Source organism: Aplysia californica, unplaced genomic scaffold, assembly GCF_000002075.1.
Source record: "Aplysia californica isolate F4 #8 unplaced genomic scaffold, AplCal3.0 scaffold00213, whole genome shotgun sequence".
Lineage (NCBI taxonomy): Eukaryota > Metazoa > Mollusca > Gastropoda > Aplysiida > Aplysiidae > Aplysia > Aplysia californica.
In genome coordinates this window covers 14,205-30,862 of record NW_004797483.1, presented here as the reverse complement: position 1 = coordinate 30,862, position 16,658 = coordinate 14,205, and the positions used below count along the sequence as shown (strand labels likewise).

At 39.2% G+C, this 16,658-nt stretch overlaps 1 protein-coding gene across 1 annotated transcript in view; it reads left to right on the top strand.

Annotated features, from left to right (window-relative positions):
* LOC101848523 (organic cation/carnitine transporter 7) overlaps window positions 1–8,511 on the top strand; it is a 12,662-nt gene extending 4,151 nt beyond the window's left edge. The window contains exons 2-5 of the mRNA XM_005099421.3: window positions 1,849–2,205; window positions 2,919–3,133; window positions 3,825–4,109; window positions 6,190–8,511. Of these exons, the coding sequence (XP_005099478.1) occupies window positions 1,856–2,205; window positions 2,919–3,133; window positions 3,825–4,109; window positions 6,190–6,875 (1,536 nt within the window). The 5' untranslated portion in view covers window positions 1,849–1,855 and the 3' untranslated portion in view covers window positions 6,876–8,511. The remainder of the gene's footprint in view (window positions 1–1,848; window positions 2,206–2,918; window positions 3,134–3,824; window positions 4,110–6,189) is intronic.
* The last annotated feature ends 8,147 nt before the right edge of the window (window positions 8,512–16,658 follow it).

The following is a 16,658-nucleotide window of genomic DNA, read 5'->3' as shown; positions in this document are numbered from 1 at the left end:
TATATATATAGGCCCAAATGTAAACCAATCCTTGTCACAAATTTTCAGATGGGTCCAGCCGTAGAACGTCAAGTAAACTGACTTCCTTTATCGCATGTTTGACACTTGTGGAGGGAGTATAGAGAGGAAATGACACTTTGTGGAGAATTTTAAAAAAACTGAGCAGACCCCCAGAAGAAAGGGAGGGGTCAAAATGAAATTTACAAATCTTACATTCAGGACAGTATAGTATAGATCTAATTGTACATTTAATGATACGGTATCAGGAAGTGAGAAAAACAATATCGTGGGGTAAATGGAGTGGCTTATGTTTTAAACGTAGGCTTAAAGGCAATCTGTAGTATGTTGTTAATATTTTTTTTTGGGATCCCATAAGAACTATCTATATTTAATTTTTAGTGACAGTTGTGAAATTGTAGTATTCTTCAGATTGAACGTAGTGAAACTGGACCTGTTTATTGGTAGATTTTGTGTCTAGACTTTCATTTCCCACGTGGGTGGAATATCGGTGCATTCAAACCTCATTAAAAAATCAAGCGCTTGCTCAGCTGTGACACGGCACAGGTTGACACAGTTGGAAAGTTCAGGTAACAAGAGATATCAGGTTTCAATATATGCACATCATGTATATATGAATAATTCCACTCAGCATTAATTAATTTAATTGCCCCTGCTTCACATCCATAAGTTCTTTAATCAGTTAGTATTTTTGCAAAGAACCTGCAGTTTGAGGCTGCGGTGGCTTGGATTCTGCTGTTTTCAAATTTGACAAATTGCTTGAGTTAAAGGGATGTGATATATAGTATACAGTCCCTGATCTTTGGCAGTAGAAAAGTGAAAAGTTAAGGTATAGACTGATGTTTCTTCAAAGTACTGATAATGTGTTTTCGCACTTACCTCGTTTTTTAAAGCTTAGCTACTTCGTTAAGATAAAAATGATCATCCTTTCTTCTAGTAATGAGTCTCATCGTTAATCGTCAGTCTCGTGTTTAGCCTGAGAGACCCTCAACTGTATGGTCTTGGGAAAAAACTTGTCTGTGTGTCCTTGGCAAAGACACGGCACATCTGTGTGTCCTTGGCAAAGACACGGCACATCTGTGTGTCCTTGGCAAAGACACGGCATATCTGTGTGTCCTTGGCAAAGACACTGCACAATTTCCTCCTCTCACCCAGATGGTGATGGGTACTAGGCTTAGATCGTGAAAGACCATGCCAGCATGTTAGTGTTTGAGCGCACATAAAATATCAGCTTGCGTTAAATGCTTCGCAAAAAATAGAAAATTGAATGTCTCAGAATGTTACAAAAAAGTTTACAGGGTCTTTTGAGTTAATAATAAATTATAAAGCAGATGAAATTTCTTTCTTGTTTGGATTTTCTACATATTATTGTGCATTCTTTTAATAAATATATAATAATTATTATAATTGAAATATAGACCTGTTAACCACACAGTGTGCGGCCTTTGAATGACCCATTTGTGTCTTTGAGAGCATTAAATTTGTGCAATAACCAATAAACTTTGTGACTTTACTTTGTCTCCAGGAAGTTGATACTCACTAGGTACAAGAAAGGGTTAATTAAGGAATGCCATTAATAATAGCATACTAGTTTATTAAGACTATTGTCGGTAACTGTGTTTCATTGAAAAGATTGTTGCTGAGGTGTAGTTCTGCAAAAGTCACAAATGACCGCGGTGAGATTAGGTAGTTAACGTTAGTGAAGAGAAACAGGGCGCAGATGAACTTCCCAATTATTTTTTCTCTGTACAGTCTAACCTTTGGGGAATCTAATTGCTTTAGAAATTAAAGTATGCACCGTCATGACTCATCCCACTTTTTGTTTTGCAGACCTGGAATGGCCACGCAGGAAATTGAAACTGACAGAGAGGTCACGGCAGATTCTACAAAGACAGACGGAAGTCTGGCAATTTCTTGTACGTTGACAACAGACTCAGACGAGAAATGCAGCACCACAGCCCTTCTCACTGAAGTCCGAAATGGGGCGGGGGCCGGAGAGAACAGCAATGAACTGGACAATGTTTTGTCCAGCATCAAAGTGGGTCAGTTCCACTGGCGGATGCTTGCGCTGGTCGGCTGGGGATACTTTGCCGTGTGTTCGGAGATGATGCTCTTCATCTTTCTGAGCTCGCCAGTGAAAGAGGAATGGAACCTGAGGGATATGGACTTTCCGTGGTTACCGTTCAGGTGGGTTCTTTCACTTTTTGTCCGTCAGCAAGTCAGTTTGCCTAAGCCAGAAATTGCTGAGGTGAAAATAGTATGTTAATTTTGACGTCAATGAAAAGGAATAGAAGAGGTGGACAAACTACCCAATTGAAATGAAAGGGCTAAGAAATGCTAGTGAAAGCTTAGTAGTAGTTTGTAACTTCTCTGAACAAACAAAATCACAGTAGAGCATTCATGTCTGAGTGCTGTCATGACAGAGGAGGATTGACCTCCAATGTAAGATTTGCGTTGTATGTCCTCAAAGGAATACCAAATGCTTTATTCTTGTTTGCGTTTCACGAAATATTGTATACGTGTGTTATTGTTTGTTTGTTTTAGTAGAGGTTTTACGGCGCTCGAGGCACCCATGTGTTAGTGTGTGTGTGCGTATCAAGAGATTTTTATGAAATGAAAAAGTGAAGCTTGGAGCATGCCATTCAGCAGTGGTAGAAGTGAAGTGACTTTTTACGTTCCATTGGTATTTTCTCTAAGTGCAATTATATGAATAAAATTGTCTCAGCAGATGGTTGGAAGATGCCACTTGTAGATCCTGTTCTTTTCTTTCCCTTTGTTTTTTTCTGTCTCTCTCACTTTGTCTTTCTTGCATTAAGTGTTCATTGTTGTGTCCATGTGCATCTCTTTACTCAAACATACAAGGCTTTCTAATTTTGTTGTTGTCATATTTCTGTCCTCAGTACTGGCATTGCTGGTATCGTCGGAGGCTTTGTCTTCGGGACGGTCAGTGACCGATATGGCCGACAGCTACCGTTTCTGTTTGGCATCCTGGTCATCGCTATTTTTGGAGTGGTCTCAGCCTTTGCTCCGTCGTTCCCTGTCTTCATTGTGTTCCGCTGTCTGGTCACCATCGGGACAGGAGCCTTCGAGGCTGTGGGATTTGTGCTGCTCTTGGGTACTTTTTGTTTTGAATTCTACATTCTGTTGGGAGGAGGGGGGGTGGGGGGAGAGGGAGAAGGAGAGAGAGAGAGAAAGAGGGGGAGAGGTAGGGGAGGGTGGGAAAGGGTGGGGGGGGGGGGGGGGTGAGAGAAAAGTGATCTTTCTTTTTCAAACTTTTGATCAGAATGAAAAGTTTTTATTCATCTAAGTTTTTTTCCCTTACTGCATTGATGGTGTTACACTCTGACCATGTAACTGATTTCTAGAAAATCGTACAACAGACAAAAAAAATCTTCTGATTTAAATGATAAGAAAAGACACAAAAGTTAAACTCAAAGTACTTTTGTACTATATATAGTGCCTTCTGACTCCTTGTTTTTTTAAAAAGACTCACAGATTGACCTTGCAATGGTATTAGAATTAAAAAAGAACTGGCGTCTTTCCTCCATTTACAAGGTTAGAGCATAACACCACCAATACTATACTTGCCAATAGGGAAATACTGAAGAAAGTGTGGGCCCATTATTCAGTGAAGTCAACTTAAATGGAAGTGATTTTCTTTGGTTTAGGTGAGTTTTCGGTTTACAGAAGTCGTTCAATTAGAAGGTTAAAAAAATAATTTTCTTTTGGTTACTGCTGTTCTAGGATGAACCATATTAGTTTAATCAAGTGGACCCCACTATAATTCATTGCATGTAACTTCCCAGAGTTCCTGCCTCGCCAACAGCGAGGGACGATCCTGGTGGTGGTGACGCTGTGCGGGGCCCTGGGGGCAGTGCTGGCCGGAGGGTTCGCCTGGCTCATTCTCCCGCGCTGGGGCTGGCGCTGGTTCGTTGGCGTCTGTGCGCTGCCCGCGGTGCTGCTGCTGGCCTACCAGCCGTTTGCCTTCTTCGAGAGTCCTCGCTTCCTGGTGAGCCGCGGTCAACGGGACAAAGCGATCGCCGTGCTGCGGAGGATGGCCGAGATCAACAAGTGCGAACTTCCAAGTCTGGGTAAGTGCTGCTTCATCATAATCATCATTATCATCATCATCATCATCATCATCATCTTCATCATCAATATCATCAATATCATCATCATTATCATCATCATTATTTTTATTATCATCATCATCATCTTCATTATCATCATATCATCATCATCATCATCATTGCCTTTCTCATCGTGGATCCGAGCATAGCCAGCGACAAACTCTCCACATTTTCCTGTCGTGGGCTAGCTTCTTGACAATATTCCATGTTTTTCCACTTTTCTGTATATCATTTTCTAGTCCAGCACCTACTCTATAATGATAATATTTTTAATACAAATCAATGGTAAATATTATGCTCTAACCTTGAATTTCAACAGGCAGAAAAACTGTTTCTGTTTTAAATGATGATAGTGGACTCAAAGGTTAGCTGGTATACTTCTGTACCATTTGTGGTGCGTGCATATTCCTGGTTTTTATCCAGGATAGAGTTACTAACTACTGATAAATCCTACTTCTTTCCTATCCTGTCTGTTTGTCTCTGTCTTTTTGCCAGCACTTAATTTAATCTATTGTACCCATGTGGATCTTATTTACTTAAACTCAACATCATAAGTGTATGTCTTGGTGTAAATATGATAAGTTATAAGCTTGACCTAGCTCAGTACTGTTTTATTAAGTTTGTGGAAACAGTAAAAAATGACTCCGACAGTTATATTACGAGGGGTTCAAGAAGTATATGGTCTAAATATGAAGGAATAAAGATAGAGCTTTGTAACTTGACACACATACTTTTATTTCTCCATGCTTAATAATACATTTCTGCCTCCTCTCTTTGACCTTCAAAAGTCCTTGAGAGTAAAATGACCCAGAATGGGCCCCTAACCAGTCTTCAACAGCTTCAATGGTGTCCTCGTTGTGACCGAAACGATGTCTTTTGTGTGATTTTTTTTAGATTAGGAAATAGAAAAAAGTCTGAGGGGGCTAGGTCTGGTGAATAAAGTGGGTGTGGCAGGATTTCAAATCTGTACTGTTCTGCTGTCTGGACTGCTTGTTGTTCCCTCCGCTCAGGGGCGTTGTCATGCAGTAGGAGGGTCCCATTACGGAGTTTTCCGCACCTTTTTCTCACCAATTTGGACCGCAAACAATTTTATCAGCAAACCCAAGTAGTAGTCTCCTGTGACAGTTTTTCCATTTTTTAGGTAGTCAGTCATGATGATACCTTCACAATCCCAGAGACATGACGACATGATCATTCCACTTGACGCTGTTACTTTTGCCTTCCTTGTTGAGGGAGAAAAAGGGGTTTTCCATTGCATGGAAGACATTTTTTGTTCTGAATCAAAATGATAAGTCCATGTTTCATTCATAGTCACCATGTTTTTAAAGAACTTTGTGTCCCTGGACTCTATTCGAAGGAGAGTTTTGCAGGACTCAACCCACTGCTTCTTTTGCTCACTGGTCAAAAGGCGGGGTACCCACTATGCAGACACCTTTTTCATGTTATGATGGTAATGGAGAATCGTTTCAATTAACCCTACACTCATTTTCGTTTCACTTAAAAGCTGTTTAATAGTTATACATTGGTTTTGTAGAACCAGTTTCTTCACTATAGACACATTCTCTTCAGTTACCACAAAGGATGGGCACCCTTCACGATTTTCATTCATCACCGACAGGAATCCCAGATTTGAATTTTTTTACCTAGTATGTCACAGTATTATAACGAGGACGTTTGTCACCATTAACTTGGACCATTTCCTGAAAAACATCAGAAGGGAATTTTCCTTGTAAGTGTAAAAATGTGATAACTGAGCGCTACTCAACAGGCTCCATGGCCATGGCACAGCTTCAGTAAAGAAAAACAAATGTTTTTGTGCACGGTTTCCTTGAACACGCTGACTAGTGGCTTATCATTGTCAGATTTTCATGAAAACTTGCATGGTGTGTTCCTAAGAAATTGTCTTAAGGGTAGCGAAGTTTCATTACTCTACCATGATTCCCACATACTCAGACCAATGACTTATTGAACCCCCCTCGTATGACAGTGATGAAATGTTGAAAAATAGCTTTTAATTTTAACCTGTTTTGCTATGTTTCAGACAAGATTGTGTGCACCCCGCGACAGAAGCGAGGCGGGCACGTGCTGCACCTGTTCTCCAAGGAGCTACGGTCGCGAACGTTTTTCTTCTCCGTGACCTGGTTCCTCCAGGCCACGGGCTACTGGGGAGTGACCGTCTACCTGCCCGAGTACATGGCTCGCCTCGGGGCTGACCCGTACTTCAACATGTTCTCCGTGTTCATCGGCGAGATCCCTGGCCTGTTTCTCGCCATGTTGCTTGTGGAGAAGTATATGTTGGGCCGGATTCGCACGTTGAGGTTCTTCTCGGTCTTGACTGCCCTGTCTCTGTTGATATTTAGCTTTATTCCGGAGCACGAGTTTAAGTCGGTGCTCATCATAATTTGTTACTTCAGTATGGTGCCCATTTATTCCATCCTGAACACGTACACCCCGGAGGTGTACCCAACTGACCTCCGCAGCACAGCCATGGCCTGGATGAATATCGTTATCGAGGTCCCAGGGCTGGTCACTCCGTTTGTTGGGGCAACTCTCCTGTCCAGTTCTCTCCCCTGGCTGTATCCCGTGGTGTGGGGATCTGTGTTTGTGGTCCAGTGTCTTGTCACATTCGGACTCCGCACCGAGACTGCGGGCCGAGATCTGAGAGATTTTGAGTTTGGATCTCATAAGGTGAAAAATTCTGCTTCTAGCCAAAGTGTTGATTGTTAGCTCTATGGTCAGGGGTTACCTTCCTGGGAGGACTTTTCCAAGGTTGCTGATTACTGTATTCCTGATTTTTTTGCACACCACTTGAATTTCGCAATGTTTGCAATTTTAAAAGAAATTTGCAAATTCGAGTCATTTGCGAATGTTGAAAGGGGTGCTACTGCATTAGAACCCCATGACACTGGGCAACTCAAATCAAGAAGTCAAAGTGTTCAAGGAGAAACTGAATGGGCAAAAAGCTAAAAAAAAAATGCACAAAAAAACGAACTGACCTGGTGAACAATATTATAGTTGAAACTGACCAGAACCTGGAAATGTTAGTTAAAAAAGGGTTATTCAAAATCAGCCATTTTAGCTACACACAGTCCGCACTTCCGAAAGAGATAATACCTCTTGCCAGCCAGCTGTTCAGATGTGTGAAGTCCAAAATTTTGAAATTTAAAAAAATTGCAGTTTCATAAACTGTGGTGTAGGTTGTGTGTGCTTGAGAAATAATTTGTGGGAATTCAAATTCTAAATGTTGAAAAAAGCAAGAAAAGATTCTTGATGCGGGTACATTTGTTGAAAGAATGAAACAGTTTTTTCTCTCTCCTGAAAAATTTTACACGCTGACCTTAGAACAGTTGATCAGCTTGTTGGCAATATAGGCCATGCTACCCAAAGAGTTAATACCTCTTGTCCTTGTGCCATATATATCTTTTTATTTTGGCATTATGGCTTGTTGTAGTGCTGACCTAGATAAAACACAAGCTCTCCCTGCCCGTCTTTGAAGCCATAAGACCTCAACTTTTCATAGTCAGATGTGTGTCATAACATGAAGCTGGCTGGTGCCTGGAATGTAAATGTTTCGAGCATGGGATAAACGGCGGTTCTCGCTTTTAACGCTACGTGCAGGAGAAAGGTAATTACAGGGGGTGTTCCTGAAAGAATTCTTTACAGTAATTCAGCATTTTTATCCTGATTGAAAAAGAAGGCTACAGTTATGCTGGAATTTTTGTCCTGAAGTTGATAAGGCAGGATACAGTTATTCAGCGATTTTTTTCCTGAAGTTGTGAAAGAACGATGTGTCGTAAAAGTAAAGTAAAGCCCACCCTCCCCCCTATTTTGAACGTGCTTGAACTAGTGCACAGGTCTGGTGTCATGGTGGCATTGCAGCTTTGTCTTACTGGAACAGGAAATAGCTGGTTATGATCGTCATGAAGTGTTAAGGGATTTTATACTTTATTTTTACCAGATTTGTATGTTGTTGTTGTTGTTAATGTTGCTACGGTTGTGGAAAGCCATATCTCTCAGTTTGCCATGGTCTTAGGGCCTAGAGATGTCCCCTCAGTGTTGCTTTTGATGAGTGTTTTGATGTCTCTCAGGGAAACATACGTGGGTCCCATAGTGTGCTAATGTATTGTTTCAATTTTAACATTGGTAGAGTATCATACTATTCTTTGAAACTTTTAACAGAATGTGAGTCATATCATGAAAAGTTAGTGCTTAGATATTTGAAAGTACTTTGTAAAGGTTATGTATGCTTCATTTGTTTGATAAGTTCATGCTTTTAGTCTTTTTAACTGATTTCTGCCGTTTTTGACATTTGTAACATTTCTGCAGCTTCAGCAGTGTCTAGCAAAATTCTTTGAGAAAAAAAGTATTTAGTTGTTTTTTTGTGCCATTAAAATTTTTTTTTTTTCATTTTGCTTTGAGGGAGTGTGAAGGAATGGGTGGCTATTGACGGCTTTAGCTGCCTGTGACTTTGTTTTCTGACAGGTTTTGCATTCAATGTTAAAATGTTCCACCTTTTGCAAATTCCTGCTAAACAAATAAGTTTATTTTTACTCTGAGCCTGTAATTTGTCAAGGGGGTTACATTACATGTACTGAGTTTCTATACTCGGCTCGAGTTGTTTGGGGGGATGAGTGAGATACTGTAAGTTAAGTGAAGTGTACTATATGAGTATTTGCTATTGAAAACACTGTGCTGTGACATAGATTTCTCCTGTCACCAAAATGGCAACAAAGTTTTTGTCCTCCGTGAGCAAGATTCTGTACATTCTGTATGATTTCCGTAAATGCTAAGCTGCGTTCTTTCAGTAATTTAATGATTTATATTTTCGTCGGTAGTTTCTCCTTTCATTTTATAATCTATTGACTATTGGGGATGATTATAATGCTGGCAGATAGTACATTAGAATTGGCATATATTTATGTTTGCGTATATTTTAGACAATTGCTTGTCAATCTTTATTTAGCCAGTTTCCACTCTTGCTGCCTCTAAGAGGCTAAAACATTGTTACCACCCACCTACATGTATTTCCAAGCGGGGTATTTAACAATACCTGTCACTGCCCTGGAGTTCCCACCGCCCATCTAAATGACCAAAACATACCGCCCGGGGCGGTGCTACTGACTGAAGTGTCTTTAGGCCATTCCCAAAGGGGGGACATTAACATATTCTTATGCACAGTGGAATTGTAAAAGGGCTGATTCATCAATGTTATGCTCATAACTGCCTGAACTGCAACCGGGAACTGCTGCTTTTTCTTTCCCAATCCTTACTATCGTCATTTGTCCTCTACTTTTTTTGTATGTTTGTCACACTCATGTGACCTGCTATTTCCGGGGTGCCTGGATAGTCGAAGCAGACTTTGTGCTGTTGAAGCTAGAGAGGTGAGCAGAGTAAGCCTGATTCCTTGTATGGACTTCTCTGTTGACATCCACTCCTTGGCGCTCATATGACCTTATGCAGTTGTGAGGGCCGTAAAACCTGTACTAAAACGAAAATGACCAAACCACCCACAGGTGGGAGATATCGACAAGGTTGGCAAGCACTGCTGTAGACAAGTGAGAAAAGTGGGAGCGAAAAACTTTTTTAAATCTCAGTCTGGTGCCCAAACTTTGTATTGAGTCATTTTTAAACAGTTGATATGATCAAATTATTATTTACACACTTAACCTCGCAATGAATCTGGCATTTTTGTTTGTTTGTTTGTTGTGGAGATGTGTTGAAGTCAGTGTGCTTTATTGATGTGTTCACATTGTAGCCTATGTAGGCCTACCGTTTAGTCTTTTCTATGCCATAAGAGATTATTTTTATATGTATTGAGATCTACGAAGTTTTACACCAGAAGTGAAAAAGTTTTAGCAAAAAATGCTCACTTTTTTAATATCTTTTTAGAAAGAGATTTTGTACTGTTTTCTTTGATGTAGATATTTTTAGCTGATTTATTAAGAATTGTTTTTAAGTTGTACTTCGTGTGGTAGACATTGTTGTTTTCAAAGGTACCTTGTGTATGTTTTAGCTGAAAGTAATTTACTAAGATCTTGACATTTTATTTACAGTCTTTTTTATAAAGGTCTGTGTGAGCAGAATTAAGCTGGAAATGAGTGATTGATGCGGACCTTAAAGCTCCTTGGTATCAACAGTTGTTTGGTGGAGTTCAATTACCACGGACTGTTGAATACTAGCTGGGTACCCGCTCGATGAATGGACTCACAAAAATCGATCATCAAATCATGGTGGATTCAGTATGCTCTGCTTGTGAACAGAAGCCTCACTTGTTTACAATGGCGTCTTAGAAGACGGACTTTCCCAAGATTAAATCTAAACGAAACTAATGAACTGTAAATTAAACGACAGTGACTTCAGACTCCTTAATATAACTGTGCACCCTTTAAATGATTCTGAACCGCTGTTATTTTTTTCAAATTCGAAAGATAAGTGGTTCGAAAGTTTAAGACGACCAAAGTGACGGAACTTTCACAAATATGATATTTTTAGATAATGACTATCTCAGAAAAAGTGGTTAGAGTTTTACAGAAGCATTTATTATTTCTTGTATTAACATTTTTTTAAAGGAAAGTTTAACCACTTCAGTGCCATATTAATGTACCTAGACGTCATGGAATTGCAGTTTTTCTCTTCATGACCCACCAGAAAATGCAAAATGTATCGTATTCAAAGTGGTAAAAACTTTTTGGTGAGTTCAATACTCTTGAAGAGACATAAAGGCCTTGAACATCAAGGAATCCCAGTTGTCAGAAATGCAAATCTAAGAGATGAGCTAGAGATCTAGTTTTGTCTTTGACTTCAAAATGTTCCACCTGACCCATCACGGCCAAATAGGCTGCTTTCGCCTAGAATTACTCATTGTCATAAACAGAACTATACTGTCAGGACATCTCCATCACGACATCTAGATCTAGACAGACATTGAAAGCAGCAGGAGCCAGATACGACTGTACCGGTGGACGTACGCTTTATTACTGAAAATTCTCGTCTCTAAATTCTATGACGATTATATCTAAGACAACAATTACGTAACCACGAACGCGGCTTGGTTACGAGTTGCCAGTGGTTACCAGTTGCCAGGTTTCCTAATTACTAAGGCAATAGAGATGGTTTACCTAATGGTAATGGACATTACAAGAACATTCCTTTTTTTCTTTAAGTTCCTTTTAAATTTTTTGCTCAGTTGATTCATATACAGAGTCTTCCATACTCGGATACAAATACTTTGACGTGTGTCCAATGTCCAGTCCAATAGTTGTAAGTGCATGGAGCATGCTGTAGAGTGTGGATATGTGCTACATAAAGGCATTATTGTTAGTATTATTATTATTATATAAAATTATTACTTGACTATAATTTATATTATTATTGTAATTTATAGGTTTATTATTATTACTATTATTATTATGTTATTATTGTTATTATTATTGTTGTTGTTTTTATTTTTTCCCTTCTTTTTATTATCGAGTGACTCGCCTCATTTTGTATTTAATGATTATACATGTATTGCTGTCTGCTGCTGGGGCTAGATAACAGAACTTGTCTCATATTCTTCCATCCTGGAAATTTTTTGGCAATTTATGTCCGTGTACACCTTTATGAATGTGGGTATGTGTGTGTGTGTGTGTGTGCACGTGCGTGTATGTGTGTGCACGTGTGTGGGTGGTTTAAAAAATATATATAACAGATCACTGCAGTGAAACTTTGGACATAATCACATGTTGCTGTTTTTTTAGCAATACATTTGTGCTTCACATCTTTTCTTTTCTTTCCTCTCACTGAATCTCATGTTATAAACCAGCCATAGTCTCAGATATTCTGAGCCGTAACAGCAGGAATATGTGGAAAGTCACAATGTTTTCTCTTGGGAGACAGGACGTTCCTTTTTGAGTTCTCAAATTGGAGAAAGTGTGACTATTTCTCTTCTTTCTATGAAGTCCTCATACATACTTATATGATATGTGTGTGTGTTTGTCTTTAGTAAGACATTGTTTTTTTAACTCATGTGTGAAGTTGATACCATTTTTGTGTATATGTTTGGCTGTGTGGTATTGCCGAAGAGGCAGAAACAACAATGAAGTTGTCAGGGTTTTCTTCTTCTGTTGACTCTTTCTTTCTTTGCATCAACAAATTTGTCATAAGCACAACGAAGAATTGTTAATTTTCAAGCTTTATATCTTGAATTTTCACTATGTCTGTAGTCATTGTCACAAAGTACTGCTTTCTATTTCAATACTGTTGACAAATTCCAAAAGAGGCCGTTGCCACCGACTGTTGAAAGTGAAAGTGAACTCATTGCAATTAGTAAAAGTATCTAATTAGTGACATATATATATCCTCAGAGAGGAATGCACCGTCAAACTTTTTTGCTTCGGCTAATATCTACTTTTGTCTCTTTTTGCCATCTTCTTGTCAGTTTTTTGAGACCCCAGTTTGGGTTTTCTTCCAAATGGCCTGTGAGTGTGTAGTGGGCTTTAAGAGATCAGCTCTTATTACCATGAATAGTGGTACCATGCAGCTTCAGCTTCTTGAAATATGTGTTCATTGTTCTAACGTCGTGCTCTTCCAATTTAAATATGGTTCTTTGCTCATAAAAAAAGACAGTATGTCTGGTTTCCGATACCGTAGTCATGTTTTGTGCTTGTGTGTGTCACGACTGACTCAGGAAATTCACCTCCCCTTGTATGTTTGTACAATATACCGTACATGAAACGCACGTCTGAAGATTTCCAGTGATTGTCACACCTCTGGTTGTAAATGTCAAACACATTTCCAACAACTGTCAGACTGTGTTGTGTATTCCTTAAATTTAGATTTTTATTTTTGTTATCATCTGATATTTTAGGTTGTCACACTTCTGATTGTAAATGTCTTTAGGGTTTTTTTGAGGGGTAGTAAAAGTGTCATCATGAATGTCTCATTAATTTCCAATAATTGTCACTCCTCTGAAAGTGAGTGTATTTAGGTTTTTAGTGTATGTAAAAATGCCATAGTAAATGTTTCATTTAATGAAATTTCCAATGCTTGTCACAGTGTGTGCCATAGAATAGATTGAGATTTCTTGTTGTTGTCAAATGTTTTAGATCTCGTGATAAGTGTCTCGGAGAATTTCAATTTTTTAAAAAGAATGCTTACAGTATTTCCAATTGTTGTCAGATTTCAAATCACACATAATTCTCAGTACTTGTCTGGCTTCCCCATTGATAAATGTTGTGAAAGTTATCTAGATGTGAAGTGCGATATAATTAATACATGTGCTTTGTTTGTGCTCTTTTGTGTTTGGGCATTCCTATGATGCTAGTTTGTTTGGCAGATTTTTAAAAAAGAGCTAGAAAGTGATGGAGGATGTTTATGCGTTAGCAGGTGCGCTCACGCTTATGTGAGCGCACCAGCTCGTTATGTCTTAGAAGGAACACATATGTAGAACATTTTACGCTGTAAAAATACAAGCTGGTACAAGCAAGAATGGGCTAGCAATTTTATCTCACAGTGTCTTGTACAATGTCCCACGTTGTCTTTGTGATTTTATTGGGAGGGGGAAATTTTTATGGAGTATCTTGGTCTTTCTCCTAGGATGCTGTATTCCGTGCAGCCTTGTCAGACAGGGTTGAAGCCTGCCTTCTAAATAATAAAATTATCTAAATTTGTGTCAACGGGAAGGTAAGCACATAGATCTACATTTTTTAAAAAATCTATGTGTGTAAACAAGACAGTGTGCGGAGTAGCAGGTAAACTTGCTAGCTCATACTTGCTTTTTGTTGCGTAAAGTATTCTCTCTGTTTTTGGCTTAACAGACAGGAAACAGAAGTATTATTATAATAAAGGTCCATGACTATCTTGATAAGAACTTTGTAACACTGGTTTTCTTTTTTGGTTTGCATGTGTATAATTTAAGTAGGAGTATCTTATGAAAACATGGTTTTATTTGGAGAGCATTTGTGTTATGTGGGTTATTAGTTCATGAAATGACCAAATAAAAAATAGTGTGAAATTGTAAAGGTCACCCCTTGCAACACTAGGTTATGTAAGAGACTGGACCTCCGAATTTAACATTTTTATCTCTGATGATAGGAGGATGGGCTGAGCCTTGAACCCGCAATCGCACATTTTTGGATCCTGTCGCCAAACCACTTGACTACCACCACTGCCACCTGAAATGACAGATGCTAAAAAATAAAAAAACACACAAAAAAACCCACCAAAAAAACACTCAAGGTAACAAACACAGTAGTGTTATTACAAAAAAATTTATTTTCTCTCAGTGTAGCATGTTACACCTCTGAATTATTTGTACAAAATTATGTTGTAGAAATCTGTTGTTAAGGGTCTTTGTTTACGTTCCAGTGCAGCAATCTCGTGATCAGGCACACGTACAGACACACAAATGTACACACACACTCCACTTGTGCCTGGTGCACAAAAAGGTCTATTAGAAAACAAAACAAAACAAAAAACACAACCCAAAAAGAATGTTCATGAAACAACCTTAGCAATTATAGGGACACGCGTGTCGAACTGAAGAAATAATCATAATCAAGGCGCAAAGGTTACCCAGGTGAAGGAACTATATCAAATGCTCAGTGTAAGAAAGACGTATCATACGTCACTTCAATCCGCGACTGTCATTTTTCAATATGGCGTTTGGCGGATCCCTAAACAGTCGACATACACTTCACCAGTCAATTAAAAATGTAGGAATTTACGATGGTGGTCTACACGAAACAATTAGGAAGAAAAGGTCATAGCAGAGCCATTAACAACTACATATATTGCATGGACATTGCGGTTAGGGGAAATCTCGATAAATAAGGGGACAATTTTTGTGCCTTCTAAACAAGACAATTCTTAAAAATCAAATAATAGTTTGAGAGTTCATTATTAGCAACTTAAAATTAAATGAAGACTTGTAAAAATGTGAATGATTCAAACAAAGCTAGATCTAGCCACAATGTGTGTTCGGGCATGGAGGCGGGCCAGGGTCAACTGTGTATCTACTGAAGCGTCTCCGCTAGTCTGCGGACGCACAAGGCAAACGTGTAAACACACAGACACATGTGCGCACGCACACACACACACACATGCATGCGCACACACACACACACGCATGCACACCTGAAAACGTACACAGATGAAATCGTCCATGTACACATGCGCACAGAAAGACATAAAAAAAGAAATTCTGTCATTCTCAAGTACAAATATCCTCATTTTAAGACATACTACGCACACACACACACACACTTACGCACGCACAGACACACAAACACACACGTACGAATGCATACATACACACACGCACAAGCTGTACACAAGACCGTTCTTGGAACATGTTTTCATTCAAACAAAGAAATGATTTTCGATATGTCTGTATCAGATCGTCGCATTTTTTAGGGCAATCTTCTCTCTTTCCACCAATCTGTCAAACAGGCCACAGCTATGTACATGGAGCATACACCCGCACAAATACACACACACACTCACAATCACACACACAATCACTCACACACACACACACAATCACTCACACACACACAATCACACTCACAAATAAAGCATCACTTTAGCTCTCTCACTATCTACAACATCGGATGCAGATTTTTCGCCATCAAAACCACGTACAGAAGATTCATGAGAAAAACACAGCTTCAGAATGAAAAAAAAACAAAGAAAAAAAACAACAACATATTATCATATGTCATATGTGAAAATAGACCATAGTTCAATAATTGGTGACAACGGGCATAGGACATGGTAATAGTATAGTCACATCAACAGTAATAATTTAAACATATGCAAACATATTCATGATGGTGAAGTCATAGGTCAAAGGTCACACGATACTGTGTGCCAACATTGGAATAGAAGTCATTGTCATCAAGGCTAAAGCGTGGTGGAGTGAGGGAGGGGGGGGAAGGTCTCTTTCTTGTGTCTTCTTGCCACATAATTCATTTCCCACACCAAAAAAACCCTCACAGTCTCCCTCCCTCTCTCTCTCTCTCTCTCTCTCTCCTCTCTCTCTCTCTCTTGTCTCTCTCTCTCTATCTTTCTCCCTCTCTCTCTATCTATCTCCCTCTCTCTCTATCTATCTCCCTCTCTCTCTATCTATCTCCCTCTCTTTCTCTCCCCCCCCTCTCTCTCTCTCTCTCTCACATACACACACACACACACACAAACACACACACGTAAATTTACGGGTCCTTGTTCACACACTTTCACACAAAAACACTCAAATTCAAAAGTGGACACTTGCTGACTCATACTAATATACACATACACATGTTTATATATATATACACATATATGTATTTCAAAACAACTTGAACTCACTCAAACACACACACACACACACACACACACACACACACACACACACACACACACACACACACACACAGGTTGTACATCACACACCTTTCACGTTTTGTTCCAACTGTAACTGGAAATAATAGGTCGACTTTTTTTTTTCTCTTCTAAAACCATTTTAGAGGGTTATCTGTGGGTCCTCTA